Source organism: Nelumbo lutea, chromosome 8, assembly GCF_056320005.1.
Source record: "Nelumbo lutea isolate HS-2025 chromosome 8, American lotus-T2T, whole genome shotgun sequence".
Taxonomy (NCBI): Eukaryota; Viridiplantae; Streptophyta; class Magnoliopsida; order Proteales; family Nelumbonaceae; genus Nelumbo; species Nelumbo lutea.
Window position 1 is genome coordinate 54903903 of NC_142691.1, and position 19198 is coordinate 54923100.

Consider the following 19198-nt stretch of genomic DNA (forward strand, 5'->3'; position numbering starts at 1 on the left):
TTATGACTTCAAAACTTTTTTTAAAATTACAAAATTGTTTTTCTTCCACGGACAAAGGTAAAGTGCAATTGTTAAGTCTACTTCCTTGACCCATGATTGAATGAACTTTTTCTTTTATATTTTAAGTTTTTTTTTTCTTAAATAATATTGTGTATGGCATCATTGCTGTTTTTACTTATAATTACGCTTGGGAATAAGATATTTTTCTGTTATTTCTAGTGGAACATCATATTTGAATTTATGTTGCATTCCCCAGACAATGTCAAAGAACATCACCCAAAGTTTTGAATTTAAAATAAATGAAACACTTGTTTCGATCAATATAAATAATGAACAGTCTTCCATATGCTATGTTGTGCCAAAGTATTTCTTGTTTGGTTGCAGTTCAATCTTATTCGCATTAGTACAAATACATGGACGTGCAAATGAAAAGAATGCAATTTTTATTTAATTTTGTTTTAGGTTCTATTTCAGGTATTATTTGTTTCATTTATATTGCAATCAAACAAAACCAGGAAAATTTTGGAACAAAAATAAATCATAATTTACACTCGGATCATTTGCACTATCATAATTTTGCATCGATACAAATTTCTTTGCATTGCAACCTTATGAGTATTCTAGACTTGTTCGTTAGAAGCTATCATCTCCTAGTGGTGGAGTAGGGCACAAAATAAAAGTTGAATTGAGTTGAGTTGAACTCCATTTAGGTCTACTAGCCAAAAATAAGGTAAGTGATTTATGATAAAAAAAATAGTTATAATTTCATACCTACCTACATACATACACCTCCCCAACCCTAATGGTAGCGGGATTCGATCCCAAATTTATGTTCGAAATGATCATATCATTTTTTTAAGAAGCTTGTGGGCAATTTCATTAGACTCTACTCAGAAACAGAGGGGTTGTGCCTGGAAAATCAAGTAGTGTAGTCCAAGTAAAAGTGCAACTAAGAGATAAAGCTTTTCGAGCTATGGCATGTGCCGCATATTTCGCAATATGTTGGACAAAAGATACTGAGCAAGATGGAAGGCTGGCAATGAGAGTCCTGCTAATATAGTACGAAGCCGCCATGGTGGATCAAAATGATCATCCAACAAAAATTGAACAATATTCTTAGCATCACCTTCAATAATCGAAGAGGAAATATGTAAATCTTCAGCAAACAGCAAACCATGAAGAAAAGCTATGGATTCAGATCCCTCAAGAGTTCCATAGTAGACAGGAAGGCCTCTATCAAACAAAAAATGACCACAATGGTCTCAAGCAATCAGTCCAATTACAATAGTAGAAGAGGATATATCGCTACTTCAACATTAATTTTAACTACACCAATTGGAGCTCCACACCATAGACTCTTAGGTGGATCAATAGAAGCTTCAAGCTGATCTGAAAAAGGCAGTTTTAGAGGCAGAGAGAAAATTAATAGTGGTATTTGCCTTGGAGATGATACTAATAGGATTTAAAGGAACTTCCTCAAATTGCATATTCGTTTCTAACCTTCTATATATGCTTCATGTAAATACTCCCTTTCAAAAATAATTCATTTACTTAATCAACCATTGTCTTGGCATGTTACCACCCAAAAATAAACATGTCCAAAATATTCAATAGTGAAATGTCATGCTCCCCCATTTTTTATTGTGAGACGCTGGTCGATATGCTTCTGCATCAATCAATACTATGCACCGATACAGTGGCATATATGTTTTCACGTTCACCACATCACCTGAAGCAACCCCTCTTCGATTTATCAATTAGAGGCATAACCAATTGGAGGCATGGACCTCAAAAAAGGAAAAATGATAACTCTTTTTTAGCCATTTAGTGAAACTCCAAAGGATCGATGAGTAGGGGTGAGCATATTTCGGTTAAAATCGAAAAAACCAAATCGAAATTTTGGTTTTGGTTTAATCGGTTTTTTGGTCGGTTTTGGTTTTATTATTTGGTTATTTTGTATTTCGGTTATCATAGTTGGTAAATCGATTAACCAAAAAACTGATTTAATTTTATAAATATATATTTTTAATATTATTTATATTATAATTTATAATTTTACATTAATATTTAATATATTATGCAATATACATATTTACTTCATTTAATGCAAGTAAAGAAAAGCAAGTAAAGAAAAGAGTGAAAGACAAGTAAACTATTGGGCATTGGCTGGCGCGGGAGTCTAAGCATCTTCCTTCCTCAATCATCTCTTTCTCTCTCTTTAGTCTCTCTAGTTTCTCTCTAAAGACTTTAATCTCTCTGTATTTAGGAAGAATAGGTTGGCCATTAGCCTGCTGTAATTGTGTTGTTGCTGCATGCTAGGTGAGGGGCTGACCGACTGAGGTTGTCTTCCCTACCTTGTTGAGTAACTATCGACCACTGAGTGCCGTGGCTATCGATGAGTATGCTTTTCCTCTAACGGCTGCCGCTGAGGGGTTCTTCTTCTTCTCTGTTCTGATAGAACATTGGAGGCTTGACTTAATTTCAATTTTAATTGAAATATCCGAAATAACTGAAAAAAACCAGTTTAATTGGTTTTTACATATTTCGGTTTTGGTTCGGTTTGCCATCTTGTTAAATCAATTTTGAAATATTTGGTTTTTTGGTTCGTTTTTTAACCGAAAAAATTGAATGCTCACCCCAATCGATGAGATCTCTACAAAGATCAAGGGAAAAAAGGCAAACAAAAAAACTTTGGGTTGACCTCAACTATTTATAATGGCTCTCATACCATGCTATAGAACTGGTTTGTATTGGTTTTAGCCCTAGATTTGTAGAGAATAGTAGTATGATAGAGAGAGAACAATATTTTTAAAATTGAGCTGTTTAGGGGCCCGGTTCTAGGGTCAAACAGATGGCTCATTTTGACAAAAGAAATAAAAAATAAAAAAATAAAAAAAAGTAAAAAACTGCTGGGCAATTTGAATGGTTTGAATGCCCGAGTTAGCAGTTTTCCGACCAAATCAATGGTTTTTGGCCAAAAAGATGGTTTTAGGGTAAAACGGTGGCAAGTTCTTGGTTTTTCCAATCTGATTGTCTGGTTCAGTCCAGTTTTTAAACCCATGAAAGAGAGAGAGAATAACTAGTTCGAACTAGAAAAGAAAAAAGCTATCTCTCTGGTTGACAAGATGTTATTTATAAATTTCTAATTAAAAGAACAAAAACGATTATACCCCTACTTAAGTATGTAACACGACACTTGAACCAAAGCATAACAAACAATACACCTTCTTCCTCTTAACGTAAAACAAAATGACCAAACTATACCATCTACAGCCGACTTTAACAATTACAAACTAGGCAAGCATCACCAATAGCCTTACAAAATCTATTCAGACGATCCCGGGTAGGGAGTAACCGTTTAACACATCATTTGAGCTACCCATTATATAAATATGTCATATATCTAACTATGCATTTTGAATAAATGTATATTTTTGCATCAACAATTTCAAATTTAATTTAAAAAATTATAATATAAGATAAGTCTAACGCTCTTTAAAGCATAACTATGTACTTTGTACTTGCATATATAATAAAATCAAAGTAATTTTTTTTGGTATTCTAATAAAGTCAAAGTAAATCGACTTTAATCTGCACCCCATAATTTTGTATTAAAATATAAAAACAAAAAGATTTTAAAAAAGTAAAGAAATTGGACCAGGGTTGGAGGTGGCAACGGTGTGGGTTTGGCACCCCTTACCTGTCCATGCCCCAAAATCGAGATACTTTGCCCTGTGGTGGGGTGGGGCATCTATTCTCCATGAGGAATAGGGAATTTTCAATTTTTTTCCGTTTGAAGATAATTATTTAAAAATTATCTATTTTATGGACAATTCATACATAGGATATAGGAATTTAAGGGTATTCTAGGAATTGAATTATAATATTTTAGAAGCAATTCAAAAATAAAATTATAAGAATTTAAGAAAAATTTAGAAATATTTTAAATATCAATATTAAACCTAGAGATATTTTATTAATTTATCTTCTGATTGGAAGCGAATTTGATAAATTATACATAAAATCCATCACCCTTGTCCTTTCCCGTCCCCACCCCACCCCTGTTCAGGGTCGGGGAAAACCTGCCCCGTTCAGGGCGGGTGGGGCAGGGACCTGGTTACTCGGGTTGGGTTAGTATACCTTAGCCCGACCTCGACCGGTCCGATTTGCACTCCTAAACCGCAGAACGTTCTAGATTTGTAAATGGGTACGACAAAACCAATTTGTATGGTTTGCACGGCCCGGCCGATCGCACTGCGTCTCTAAGTATTCAGGCGAGCGAGCGAGGGTTTTAGTCTCTCTCTCATAGGGGTTTTACTTGCAGCAGCAGGAACAGCGGAAGGCTGAACACCGCCCTTAAACTCAGATCTCTCCTTCTGCAGAAGCTGTTTACCAATTGATTGGATCAAAACCATCATGAGTTTATACCGGATTATCCTTAGATCTCTCAGACGATCATCTCCTCTCTCTCTCTCCACCACTAACCATCTTCTTCCTGTTATCAGCACCTCCAGCACCCCGCCGCCGCCGATCATCACCACATCCTCCTCCAGCATCCCAACCATAACCTCCTCTCTGTTCGCTCATTCGCCTACTCCTCAGCGGAGGAGGCTGCTGCTGAGCGTCGCCGCCGGAAGCGCCGCCTCCGTATCGAACCCCCACTCCACGCCCTCCGCCGAGACCCTAACGCACCACGCCCGCGTCCCGACCCTAATGCTCCCCGCCTTCCAGACTCCACTTCGGCGCTTGTTGGCCCTCGCCTTAATCTCCACAACCGAGTCCAATCACTCATCCGCTCTGGTGATCTCGACGGCGCCTCTGCCACAGCCCGCCATGCGGTATTCTCTAATACTCGCCCCACCGTCTTCACCTGCAATGCTGTCATAGCTGCCATGTACCGCGCCAAGCGCTTTGACGATGCGGTTGCACTCTTTACCTTCTTCTTCAGACAGTCCAACATAGTCCCCAATATCGTCTCCTACAACTTCCTCATTAACACTCACTGTGATGCCGGCCGCGTCGACGTTGGCCTTGAAATCTATCAACACATCCTCGCCAACGCCCCCTTCAGTCCATCGCCTGTCACCTATCGTCATCTAACCAAGGGTCTTATCGACGCTGGCCGAATTACTGATGCTGTCGACCTCCTTCGAGAGATGCTCAATAAGGGCCATGGTGCCGACTCCTTGGTCTATAATAACATCATCGGTGGGTTCCTCAATCTCGGTAATGAAGAGAGGGCTCTCGAGTTCTTTGACGAGCTTCGTGAACGATGCCTCGTCTATGATGGTCTTGTACATGCTACGATCATGGATTGGTACTTCAAGCAGAGTAGGGAGAAGGATGCAATGGATTCTTATCGATCTCTTCTTGATCGCCAGTTCAAGATGACACCTGCAACCTGCAATGGCCTTATGGAGGTCCTGCTAAAGCACGGGAAGAGGGCGGAGGCTTTGGCCCTATTCAACCAAATGCTAGACTCCCACACACCGCCTAATTTCCAGGCCGTGAACACTGATTCGTTTAACATCATGGTGAATGAGTGCTTCCGGTTGGGGAACTTCTCGGAGGCTATTGAGATGTTTAAGAAGACGGGCACCAAACAGGGGTCAAAACCTTATCAAATGGATGCTGCAGGATTCAATAACATCATTAGCAGGTTCTGTGAGCATGGGATGCTTTCGGAGGCAGAGAAGATGTTTGGAGAAATGCCCACAAAGTCGGTGAGCCCGGATGTTAATACTTTCAAGATTTTGGTTGATGCTTATTTAAAAAAAGGAAGGATGGAAGATGTATTACAAATCTCCAATAAGATGGTGGTTGAAGCTGGTTTGAGATTAGACCCTAATTCCTGTAACAAGGTTTTGAATGAGTTGATTAAGAATGGTAAGGCAGTGGAAGCTGCAGAGATTTTGGGGAAAATGGGGGAGAGGGATGTGAAGCCTGCCCCAACGAGTTACGAGATTCTCATTACGGCATTGTGCAGTGAACTTAGACTAGATCCATGTCTGAATTTGTTGGGTCAGATGGTGAGGAATAACATCATTGTTTCTTCTACTCTTCGCAATTCTGTATTTGAAGCATTTGGAAAAGAAGGGCGGAATGATGAGATTGAGAGACTATTTAACGTGAGAAGGGAGGGAAGTTATGCAGGTGTTCCACCTTATGCATCCCCTCAAATGGCAGGGCAAGTAGCTGTTGGATCTAGAGTCTGACGCAATCAAGTTTTCTGGTTTCTTCTCTCCTGCTTAGTTCTGTTTAGAGCAAGAAGAAGTCTAATTTATTTTCATATACTGAATACGCCTTTTCAGCACTTAGTCCAAGATTGTTAAAGTGACCCTAAGAAAGGTATAATCATGAGAAGTAATTCTGCTAGGGTCATCAATTTACATGTAACTGTTAACTAGCTAATGAGTTATTATTATTACTTTTGATTGGTATAGCTGGTGGGTTATTATTGGGACCTGGAAACATCCATATTTGTCAAAGATGTTCTGTTTAGTAAGCAATTAATTCTTGTCATGAGCGTGTTTTATCTTTTTTGTATTTTTATGGTATGGTTTTTCTTCATGCTTTTTTGCTTTGTTGTTTAATGTATTCTCATGCATTTCTATGCCAGCATGCCTGTCCATTTAATGCTTCTGTTGTTTGTGCAGAATATTTTGAAGTGGGATTCTCCCCTTAAGAAAATTCATTACATTGTCCATAATAAAAATAAAAAAAAAATTAAAAGATTAAAAGAGAAAATTAAAAACATATACAAGGTGTTCAGTGATTATAATATTTAAACCATACTACATAATTTAAAAAATTGTTTTCTCAAATGAAAAATCAAATTTTCTATGCTCTTGGTTATCTTAGAATGTAAACAGAAACTTGAGATTTGGTGCTTTTACTAGGATAAGCATCTACTTTGTTGGATTTATATCTTGAGACAAAATTTGACTACAAAGTGTTTTGAGTGAAGGACATAGCGGAGAGAATTTTTGAATCAGTGACAGAATGAAAAAAAAAAAACTATCAGTTGTGGTAGAAATTATTGTCAATTTTTTTTCATCACATCAACTGTTGGATTTGCATCCTCGTAAGCTCAGCATCTCACCACCAAGCAGGAGATGATTATTTCTTTTCAGGACAAAAGTTGTAGGAAAAGGAGCTTTATTATGTATATGGGAATCAAGGGTACAAGTCTATATATTGACATTAATAAGATTCCTTAAGGAGTGAGAGAAGCAAGGGTAGAGTGATATATATATAGCAGAACCAGATAGACCTATCCATGCAATATCCAGTGTAGGAGGCTGATCAAGTTGATATCAGGGAAGTTGATGAAGGTGTTGGAGGCTGGCTTGATGGTATGTTCATGGGAGTCGATTTTGAAGCTGAGAAAGTTGAGGTTTGGGCAATGCTTGAAGAAGAAAATAGAAGGTAATGGGGGTTTGTTCTTGTTTATGTTCTTCAGCTGGAGGGGTGCTGATTGGGTGTTGAAGATGGAAAATCTGAAATCGAGGAGATGTAATCTCAGACTAGGCTGGTGGTTTCCTGTAGTGGGAATGATAACTGGAGATAGAAGAAGGTGTGCTCTGTGGGTTGGGGTGGTGGGCATTCCACTGCATGCTTGGAGTCTAACTAAATACAAGGCAATTGGGGAAAAGTGTGGTAGATTCCTCATGGTCAATGGCATGAATAAAACATGGGATAAGATGGATCAGGCAAGAATCTTAGTGGAGGTGGAGGACGTTTTTGGTGTCCCAAATCAAATGAAACCTTAATTTTCTGTGGAGGTTTATGATTTAAGAATATTTGCTGAGAAGGAGAGGACTTGACCTTCGGCAGATATGGTAGGCAATAGTAAGAATGGTGTTTCGGAGGTTTGGGGAGGGGGGAGAGAAACTGGCAAGGCTTTCCCGGAAGGTAGACCAGAGGCAGGGAGGGAGATGAAGAGGTGGCTAGAGGTGGAAGATGATGATATGTTAGGTTCGAAGGGTAACAACATAATTGTGGATGAGGGAAATAAAGGGGAGTTGGATGGTGTGGGGCAGTGAGGGGCAAGGAGGTAATTTTGGACGGAAATCAGACTTCAGTGGAGGGACATGTGGAAGAGGGAGGCTAAAAGGGGTTGGAATTAGGTGGGTTTGAATGGAAATGTTAGGAAGTGGAGAGTATTGAAAAGCTGTCTGCAGGTTCAAGAGGAAATGAGAGGCCAAAGGGGTTTCACTTCCCAAAAGAGAAGCTCAAACAGCTTAAGAAAGGTGATTGGTCCAGCTTCTTAAGGGTTTCAAATGTAAAAGATTTCAAACATAGAACCCCTTGTTTTTTGAGAGGCTGAGGGGTTCTCATAGAAGGAGGATCTGAAAGACTAGAAAGGATGAGAATGAGAAGTGGGTTTGGGTGATTGTCAGTTATGACTCTGTGAAGAAGAAGCTGGTGCCAAAGAGTTTGTATGTTTTGGAGGACAACATGCCTATTTTTTTTAGAAGTGAAAGGTTTGAGCTGAAGCCGAATCCGTGAGAATCTTACTGGTGTTCAGGAGATGGTTAGGACAGATTGTGATAAACAGGTAACTGATATTTTAAGGTTGGGCTTATTACTGGATGAAATACAAGATGTATCAAACCAGAAGAGTTGATCTGAAGATGATCTTCTGGCTGGTGGAGGACTAGGGGTTGTAGAGTAGAGGGAGGGTGCAGGTTTGGGGAATGAGAGGGAGGCAAATGTGGAGGAGTAGAGAACAGTAATAAGACCTTTCCACTTTGGCAGGAAGAGGTGTTGCAGATTGGGGCAATGAGAAAGTTGAAGGTTTCTTCAGATGAAGATGCTGAGCAGTTTAACTCTGAGGTGATAATTGGAAAATTAGGAGTTGACTTATGCCGGAGGAGGGATATAGGTGTGAAGACAGGAGTTGCTGAGGTTATGGCAGTGCAAAAATAATTCCCATTGTCCAACTCCAAGCAAACCCCATATTGTGCATTTTACTAAAGTAATTTTCTTGTTTACAAGAAGGCCTGGTTGGGGCATGGACCTACTAACAAATATAAAAAGTGGTACAGCAGGAGTTAATATCATATTTTCCTGTCATACTGTTTTTGTTGAGATGGATCTTAAGATTGAAACAGCTTTAAGAATGAACAATCAGTCGATGGATAATCCCATTGAGGAGTTTGAGAATAGAGTTGGAATAGAGGAAGGAGAAAGGGAGGTTGGAGGAGATGTTGAAAAGAGGAGTGGTGGGAATCCAATGGAGAGGAAGAGAAGACTGGTGGTGTGGAAATTGAGAAATTGGCTAGGATGGATGCAGAGGTTGGCAAATCTTTAGGTCTGTGGTTTCTGGGTGGAGAGGCATTTGCTCGTAGAGCTTTTGCTGCATTCGAGAGGAGGTGCATGGAGAGATTGAAGACGGTAGTTGGGAAAGGAGGAGAGGTTTGGAATGAGGGAGTTGAAGGGAGAGAGGATGAGTTTGTTGAGGAAGAGTAATGGTAGTACTTTTGGTTAAAGGAGTTCTTCCAAGTATTTCTTTTTGAAGTGTGGTTGTTAGTGGTAAGGGGAGAGATTTCATAGAAGGTCCTGAGTGGAGCAGTTACATTGTTTTTTCTTTGTTTATAGTAATGGTGTTCTGTCTCCTTTGTGTTGGGTTTAGGTGTTGAGTTCTTGGTTCTCACTTGCATCTTGCAATTTGCAGATGATATTATAATATTTTGTGAGGACATGGGAGGTGAAGGAGCTTATAATTTACAGTCTTTCATAAAATGCTTTGAAACAGTCACAAATCTTAGTGAGTGTTAGGCTGTTTTGTGATGAGTTGGAGAACCATGCAAAGATGTTAGGCTGTTGATGCAGGAGCTAAAGAGTCAAATTTATGATATTTTATGTATTTCTGTATTTTTGGATAGTAGGGGTAGTTTTGTCATTTTGCAATTTTATGTGGGGTCCAATAATTGGGTTTGATTGTCTACTTATAGTTTGTTTATGTTTAAAATTTCAGAGTCGTTGCATAAGTAGGATTAGAGTTATTGAGTCTTCTTTGAATTGAAATAGGATATGACAAATTGACAACTTAGTTCGAGTCCTACTAGGATTATTGAGTCTAACAGTTTGACTCCTAAGACTATTATGAGTTTAACTGTTTGACTCCTAGGATTATTATGAGTTCAAAGTTTATAAATATGTATGGACGTTTTACACAAAGGCAATGAAGTTTATTGAGTTTTCTTCAGCTTATGCTAGCTATGGTGAGTGATTCCCATGCCCTAGAGTGATTCTATGCACCTTGTGAGTGATTCCAGGTATTTTCTCTCCTTTCTCTCCCTATTTTCCCTCTTGTTCCTTCAAGAAGCCATTACAGCCATCAACAGCCATAAAACTCTGATCAAGAAGACCATTCAACATTCTTTAAGGACTAGAACTGAGCTGGTCTTACATCAGTTTGGTATCAGAGCTAATGGTTTATTCACTATATTCTCACAAAGTGACTGATTCTATAGGCCTAAGGTATCTTCTAAACAATTTTACAGGTCTAGAACCAACGATGATTGGGTTTTTGAACCAAATGAAGGGTCTTTGGTTGACTTATTTGAGAAGATGGTGGAAGAAAATGGATCTAATAATGTTGGCTACAGGAGTAAGGTTTTCAAACATGTTAGAAGAGAGGGAAATACTAGATTTCAAAGGAGATGATGATCCACAAGCATTCTTTGATTGGTTTGCTGAACTAGAAGAATTATTTTGATTGGCATGATATGTTTGACAAACAAAGGATTAGATTTGCGCGCATGAAGCTGATGGGTCATGCTAAAGTATGGTGGAGAACTCTTGAGCAACAACTAGAAAATAGAGGCGATAGTCCGATTAGTACATGGGCAGAGATGAAGAGGTGTTTGTAAGAAAAGTACATCCCACTAGACTTCCATGATGATCTACACATGGAGTTGACTAATTTTGAGCAAAAGAAGAAGCCACATGTTATAACAAAGAACTTGATGTCAATTGGAAGAAGGTACATAGTTGAAAAGGAAGTAGATGATTCTTTGCATGTTGATGCCTATCCTAGAGTTGAAGTTGAGGATGAAGCTAAAGAAGTTATAGATATTAAAAAGCAATATGGTGTAGACCAAGAAAAAAAAGAAATTGTTGGAGTTTCCAACACCCATGATTAGCTTGAGGTTAATGATCAAGAATAAATAGAAGTGGAGCTAGTTAAAGAAATTTAGGTGCAAGATACAAATGTGCTGATTATAGTAGATCCTGGTAAGGAAGCAAGTGACTTTACCTTTCAAGATCAACTAGAACCAATTCAAGAATTACAACCTGAAATAGCACAAGTTCCACCAACATCAACAATGGAAGGAGTCCTAGAGATTGTTGAAGAACCAAGGATAGCAGAACACGTAGAGACGGTGATTCCTAAGCTAGAGGTTAAAGGAAAAGTTCCAAAAGCTGCAGTTGAGAGTTTGGGTAAGATTCATCACAATCACTAGTTAATGAATCAAGTGTTCAAGAAACTAATGTTATTGGTGATTTAACAAAGTGTTTATGGAGTGCAGTGTTTCAGAAATACATTTCTTTCAAAATCCTTCTCTATTTCTGTGTGTGGCTTTTACTCTACAGTCTAAGCATGTAGTTGTGGGAAGTCCTACTTTTGTAATTGGGGAATATCAACTTTTCATCCTCAAGTTGGAGGATGGACTCAGAGAGAGAAGGGGTGGCTTAACCTTCTGAAATAGAAGATGGAGGGAAAGAAGAGAAGGGAAGGTAGGAAGAGGATGGACTCAGAGAGAGAAAACGAAGGGATATTCATTCACACCTTTTATTATATGATTGTGGCCTTATATAGATGGCCTACAGGTGTAATCATAGAGGGAATATCCTTTGATTGTAGGGTAACTAACTCTGGAAGTATCATGGAGGGAATATCCTCTGGCTGCAGAGTAACCAACTTTAAGTGTAACTAACTCTGGGGCTTTGTTGCGTGTCCTTTCTGTCTCCTTGTGAACTACTGATGGGTGGTGGTCTGCTCCACTCCCATACTTTGGTTTGGGGGGAGTGTTTGGCTCCCAACAATTCCTCCCTCCTTAGCATTGACCTTGCCCTCAAGGTCTAGGTTTGGAAACCTCTCGTTCAGCCTTAGATAAGGTTCCCAAGTGGAGTCTTCTGGAGGCAGCCTGACCCATTCTACCTTGGTTTCTAGCACAACCTGCCCACCTCGTCAAACCCAACGAAAATCCACAATTCTGATGGGCTCCGTGTAAATGTCTCCTTCCTTAGTGAATTGGGGTAAGTTGGATGAGATAGGAGTATGATTTCCCACAGCTTTCTTGAGAAGTGAGATGTGAAACACCGGATGAAGCTTTGAGGTAGCAGGGAGGTCCAATCTGTAAGTAACAAAGCCCACTCTCTCCAGCACCTTATAGGGCCCATAATACCTGGAAGCTAGCTTGCGCCAAGCCCATCTTACCATTGAGACATGGCGGTAAGGTTGGAGCTTAAGGTAGACAAAATCACCCACCTGAAACTCTAATGGGCGGTGGTGAGAGTCATAGCGGACCTTCATTCGTTGTTGGGCTTTTGTCAAGTTGGTCTTAAGTAGTCTAAGGATCTCATCAGGTGGGTCTTTACTTCTGCCACCTTGGACGGGATTCATAAGGTAATATGGGAGGGGGTTCTTTGCCATATAGAGCCTTGAAGGGTGTCATTCCTGTAGCCGACTAATAAGTCGAGTTGTATCAGTATTCTGCCCACGGGAGCCAGTGGGCCCACTGTCTAGGCTTCTCCCCAATGAAGCATCTAAGGTATGCTTCTAAGCATCGATTAAGAACTTCAGTCTGTCCATTAGTCTACGGGTGATAATTTGTGGATGGGTGCTTTTGGGTTCCTTGCAATTGGAAATATTCCTTCCAGAATAAACTCAGGAAGGTAGGGTCACGGTCTGAGACTATGGATCTTGGTGTTCCATGCAGTTTTGTGACGTTCCGTATGAAGATGTCAGCCACCATTGCTGCGGTGTAAGGGTGAGGCAATGCAGAGAAGTGGTTGTGCCTGGTGAGACGGTCAACCACTACCATGATAACCTTCTTCCTTGCAGAACGGGGAAGTCCCGTGATGAAGTCCATGGAGAGGTCTTCCACACTTGCTTTGGAATCTTGAGGGGTTGTAGAAGGCCCGCGGGAGACTGTGAGGAGTATTTCTGCTATTGGCAGGTTTGGCATTCGGATACATAGTGCAACACATCCTTGCACATTCCTACCCAATGGTAGTGGCTACTGAGCCTCTTTAGGGTCCGTAGCACCCCTGAATGTCCCTCCAACAGGAAATCATGAAACAACCTTAGCAGTTTAGTTTTGTGGACGGAATTTGGAGCAACCACAAACTTGCCCCTAAAGAAAAGATCAGGTCCTACAATTTGGTAACTCGTGACCTGGGAAGGGTCACGTCTCCACTTATCCCTAATGTCCTGTAGCTGCGGATCAGACCTGGCTTCATGCCATATAACTTCAAACAAGGGAAAACTGGGCTGAGAGCAGGTCAGTTGGGCTAGCTCTTCTACTCGTGATAAGGCATCAACTACTCTGTTTGCGGGCCCGTGCTTATACTCTATGTAGTAGTCAAATCCCATCAGTTTACTAAGCCATTTTTGTTGCTCCGGGGTGTGCACCCTTTGTTCTGCTATGTACTTCAAACATCGTTGGTTCGTCCTTATAATAAATTGGTGTTTCAATAGGTATGTACGCCATTTCTGTACTGCCATTACCACAACCATCATTTCCTTGACATAAGTGGACTGATTTTGGTGAGCTGTTGAGAGAGCCTTGCTGAAATAAGTAATGGGCTGCCCTTTCTGCATTTGGACGGCCCTTACCCCTACACCCGATGCATCACACTCTATTTCAAAGGGCTGAGAGAAGTCCGGAAGAGTGAGGACTGGAGGACTAGAAACTGCTATCTTCAAGTCTTCAAAGGCCTGTTGGGCATCATCAACCCAACCGAAAGAATCCTTCTTTAACAGACGTGTTAGAGGGGCGGCCATAAGCCCATACCCCTTAATGAAGCGCCTATAATAATCGGTAAGCCCAAGAAAACCTCTGAGAGCCTTTACAGTAGTGGGCTTGGGCCATTTTTGGATGGCTTCTATCTTTTCTGGGTCTGCCATGACCCGCCCTGCTGCAACCACATGGCTTAAGTACTGAATCTGTTTTTGTCCAAGGGAACACTTTGTCATTTTGGCATGTAACTGGTGCTCCCTTAGAGTTGTGAGGGTAAGTTTCATATGTTCCATATGGGTGTCCTAATCCCTGCTGTAAACCGGAATGTCATCGAAAAACACCAAAATATATCGCCTTAGGAATGGCCTGAAGATGTCATTCATGAGGGCCTGAAAGGTGGAGGGGGCGTTGGTGAGTCCAAACGGCATAACCAGAAACTCATAATGGCCATCGTGGGTTCTAAAGGCTGTCTTGTGGATGTCAGCCTGGTGAACCCGGATCTGATGATACCCGGACAACAGGTCTAGTTTGGAGAACACTTGTGCTTCCCCTAACTCGTCTAGTAGTTCATCAATGGGGGGTATCAGAAACTTGTCCTTCACTGTAATCTTATTTAGGGCCCGATAATCTATGCAAAAAGCCAACTATCATCCTTTTTCTTCACTAGGAGTACAAGGGATGAAAAAGGGCTAGTGCTGGTCTGTATATGCCCTTTGTCCAATAGCTCTCTTACTGCCTTCTCAATTTCCAGTTTCTGGAAGTAAGGGTATCTATGTGGCCTCACATTGGTCGGTTTGGAATCTGGTAAGAGGGGTATCTGATGGTCATGGGCTCGGGGTGGATGTAATTGGTTTGGTTCCTTGAATAGGTCACCAAACTGATCGAGTATCGAACGTAAGGCCTCGTGTTGGGCTTCCATGGGTTGGTCACAACCTTAATTGTTTAAAATTGGGACTATGGGCCGAATGCCTAAGTGCATAAATAAGGGCTGTCCAGCATCCTTGGAGGTCCGTATCATGGAAGCTAAAGTATCACCTTGGCGACTAGGGGGCCGCACCCCTTGTAAATGACAAGTCTGATCATCTTGGTAAAAATCTATTGTCATTTTGGCCCAATCACAAAGTGCAGGACCTAGGCCACATAACCAATGAATTCCCAAAATAATATCAGCCCCCGAGAAATTCAATGGGTGGAGATCTACCACGAAATTATGGCCCTGTATGAGGATCCTTTCCTTCTTACATACACCATCACATAACATCTGACTCCCATTAGCCACATGGATTGAAAAGAGAGGAGTGGGTTGTATAGTCATACCTAGTTGCTTTGCCAAACGACAAGTGATGAAATTCACGGTAGAGCCACGAATGCCGTCGGCCCAAAACGAATGCATAGAGCTTCAGTGAACTCCGTCCAAGTTACCTGAGGATGGTTTTGACGATTCCACTGGAGCCATAGAATCACGTCTCCTTCTAGGTGAATGGAAGCGATGGAGACGCGCTGGTGTGCAGGGGTTTCATGGTACTCGAAAAATCTTTCTGCTCTGAAGATCCAAGGAATGGGATCTCCACCGGAATAGTTGGGAATGTTGATCTTAGTGACTTTTCCGGTGGGGTAACACCCAGTTCTTTGGCTGCTGGAAGCAGAGGCTTCTGCCTATGCTGGGTGACTAGTCTTGCCGGATTGTTGCTAAGAGGCGATGCTGGAGACGACCACTTTTAGTTCCCTGAGTTTGTTCAGCACCTAGTGGAACCCAATCTCAAGTTGGTCCACTCCATGGTAGAGGAGCGTGTCTGTGGCATAGCTGGCCTGCGATCTGGATAGCCTGGCTTTGATACCAACTTGATGAGTTACCGCTCACCTCAGAAGTCCCTTCGAGGGGTGGCTTAACCTTCTGAAATAGAAGATGGAGGGAAAGAAGAGAAGGGAAGGTAGGAAGAGGATGGACTCAGAGAGAGAAAACGAAGGGGTATTCATTCACACCTTTTATTATATGATTATGGCCTTATATAGCTGGCCTACAGGTGTAATCATAGAGGGAATATCCTCTGATTGTAGGGTAACCAACTCTGAAAGATATCATGGAGGGAATATCCTTTGGCTGCAGGGTAACCAACTCTGAGTGTAACTAAATTTGGGGCTCTGTTGTGTGTCCTTTCTGTCTCCTTGTGAACTACTGATGGGTGGTGGTCTGCTCCACTCCCATAGTTGGGTTCGAGGGGAGTGTTTGGGTCCCAACATTTGTGGCATTTCCCTTTGGAGCACGGCAGATTGTGGCATGCTATGATTAAGAGAATTCATGGTCTCATGACCAATGGCTGGGATGTGGGTTTGCATGCTAGGGCTACTCATGCCTCACCTTGGAGACATTGGCGAGGTTAAAGGGGAAGGTATATTGGAAAGCATCATTCACAAGGTGATGTAAGGCGAGAAGAAAAAAAAAGATTATTATTATTATTATTACTACTACTAATTAATTAATGTTATTGTTGTTGTTATTATTATTATTATTATTATTATTTCATCCTTCATTTGAGGCTGTTCAAAATCAGCTCATGGATGCTAGCCACATTATAGTTCAGAGGAATCTCCCATGATACATTGAGCAGGAACTTTCACAAGATTATACACCACCTATTTGGGAGGGCTAAGGGCTTCAGTTTTGAGCTGCTTTGAAGCAGCTACCAAAACTAACTTCACCAGAAAGTCACTTTATGGTTTCAATGGAAGTATTTTTGGGTTTTCTGGGTTTTCAACAAACATAGCTTCACAGCTTTCCATGTGGGGCCTACCTTGCAATGCCAGAAGCCACTGCGTGAAAGCCCTCTCAAATGGGTATACAATCTACACCAACTCATGTGGGTTCTACTACATGATTTTCATACTGATTTGTCCTTGCCTACTCCATTGTTTCTGATTGCATGAATTCCAACTTCCAAGCATTGATTCTAACCTTCTCCTCCATGGGGAGACTAAAAACATAAGAGCTTGAGTGTCACTTTATTTGAGTTCAATACTTTGTCATATTTCACTTCCTGGCATAGCTCTGAGCTTTAGCTTGTTGATAGATTTACCAAAGCTGCTATGACTTATTACCCATTTTACATTTTCTATATATTTTAGGACGAAGCCAACATAGCGAAAGGAACTGCTGTATGTGAGCCCAGAAAGTGTATATTTTAGGTCAAAGCCAATATACTATTTAGTTAAGGTTTTCAGGGATTAAAACTGGCTATTTCCTTTTCAGGTTGGGACTGGGTCTATCCTGATGGACCTGACCCTATCCAACCAATTGACAGGTCTACCAGGAAGTGAGCCCAGAAAGTGTAGCTAAAGGGGCAAATCATTTTCTTCTGTTTCAAGCTTGTTGGTGCAAAAGACAAAAAACAGTTGGTTGCATTTCTATATTTCTACTAACTAGCTTGTCCGGTTGTCCCTGGTTAGGTGCTTACCTAGGATTGTTGTCTAAATCTTAGTGCCCCATTCCATGGGGATGGAACAACGCTCTGCATTCAGTGCTTGGGTTTATTAACCCCCATAAGGAAAGAACCATTGGAAACTTATTAGATCTAATTCTGTTAAGGGTGGCACTTTGGTTGAAAACTATGGAATTGTTCTTAGATTATTCTGTGGCTGATGTGATGAGAAATTGGAAGGAGAGCCTCCTCTGCCCTCTGTAAGAGGACCTGTAGTCCTTCGTGGTCCCCTCCTCCTTCTGGGTTCATAAAATTGAATTTTGATGGTAGCTGTATAAGGAACCCAGGGCCTTCTGGGATTGGGGGAGTATTCAGGAATGAGGTGGGGGCTATTATTGCTATGTTCTCAGGCCCAATTAGGGAAGGAGACTCTCTTAGGGCTGAGATCCTCGCAGCCCTGGAAGGTATCCGAAGAGCAAGGGAGTTGAACATCAGATGTTTGGTTCTTGAAGGTGACTCGGAGGTGGTGATTAGGTGGCTAAAGGGGGGAGGCAGCGGATTATGGAGCTATAACAATGAGAAGAATAAATTTAACTAGCTTAGTAGGGATATTGTGGTTCATTACAACTGGGTGAAGAGAACTGCTAATTCTTTTGCTGATGGGTTAGCAAAGCAAGGAGTGGATAGGGTTTCGACTTTTTGGGCTAATTTTTGAAATTTCCTTGTATTCTTTGGTGGGGAGTTAGGTCTTTTTACCTCCCCTTTGTACCTAAGCTTCACATAATTTCATCTTGTTATTGATAAAAAAATTTTTTTTTCTTAACCCCCTTAAGATGTTGTGAAAATGCACCTAATGCTCTAATCCCCTACTTTTTTATGAGAAAGTGTCATATAATTAAAGGGCAGCCCGGTGCATGAGGCTCCTGCCAATGTGGGGGTTGGGGAGAGATAGTCAGACAGATGTATGTAGCCTTACCCCTCACATAATCAAATAGAACTTAAAGGAACCAACTTGATCCCATGGTTTATAACTTCTTTAATATCTAGTAATAAATATGTTTATGAAAACTTCAGTATACTATTGTATATTAAATGTATATTTTATATGTGATTTTGTCTATCTATATAGATAGTGCATATAGATGTTTATATGTTAAACTTGAACATAAAATTATATGATTACATATACAAATCAGAGTTTTATAATAAATACAACAAAGATCATTTTAGTTCACCTTTATTGGTGAAACCCTTTTATACTTTATTTTCTCTAAATATATATTATAAAAGATGAAAAAGAAATACAACCCATCTTTCTATGTGCTTCTCTTTATATAGATAAAAACCATATAAGTGAACCAAAAGTTCTTTCTACTTCTCATGATCCAATCACATTAATATTGCCTTATAATCAACATTTTTGAAATTGGTATTTATAAAAAACATTTTTTGAATTGGTTTGGGCTGCCATCAACATACACTATTTTTCTCTTCTAAAAGTTTATTGGATTTTTCATCTTAGGGTTGGAGACCAAGAGATAACTCAATAAGACCTTTTCTGTTACCTTGGTTTTCAAGGGTGAGATTGAAGAAGATATCTTCCATAGAGTTAGAGTAGTATGAGCAAAATGGAGGGGTGAATTCAGAGTTTTATAAGATAGGAGAATACTGCTTGTCTTTTGCTTGAGGAATGGTGAGATGGTGAATCACCTATTAATTTCTTGCCCTTTTAGTGCTCTAATTTGGGATTGGTTCTCCTCTCTCTTTGGTTGTAGGTTGACTGCTCTCACAAGTGTAGTGGATTTA

At 40.6% G+C, this 19198-nt stretch overlaps 1 protein-coding gene across 1 annotated transcript; it reads left to right on the top strand.

The window, feature by feature from the left end:
* Positions 1-4232: 4232 nt before the first annotated feature.
* Positions 4233-6522, top strand: LOC148844247 (pentatricopeptide repeat-containing protein At1g10270-like). Its single transcript, XM_088959248.1, is given in 2 exon segments — positions 4233-4512; positions 4515-6522. Coding segments are annotated over 2 exon segments (1797 nt in total). The 5' UTR covers positions 4233-4416; the 3' UTR covers positions 6216-6522.
* Positions 6523-19198: the final 12676 nt, after the last annotated feature.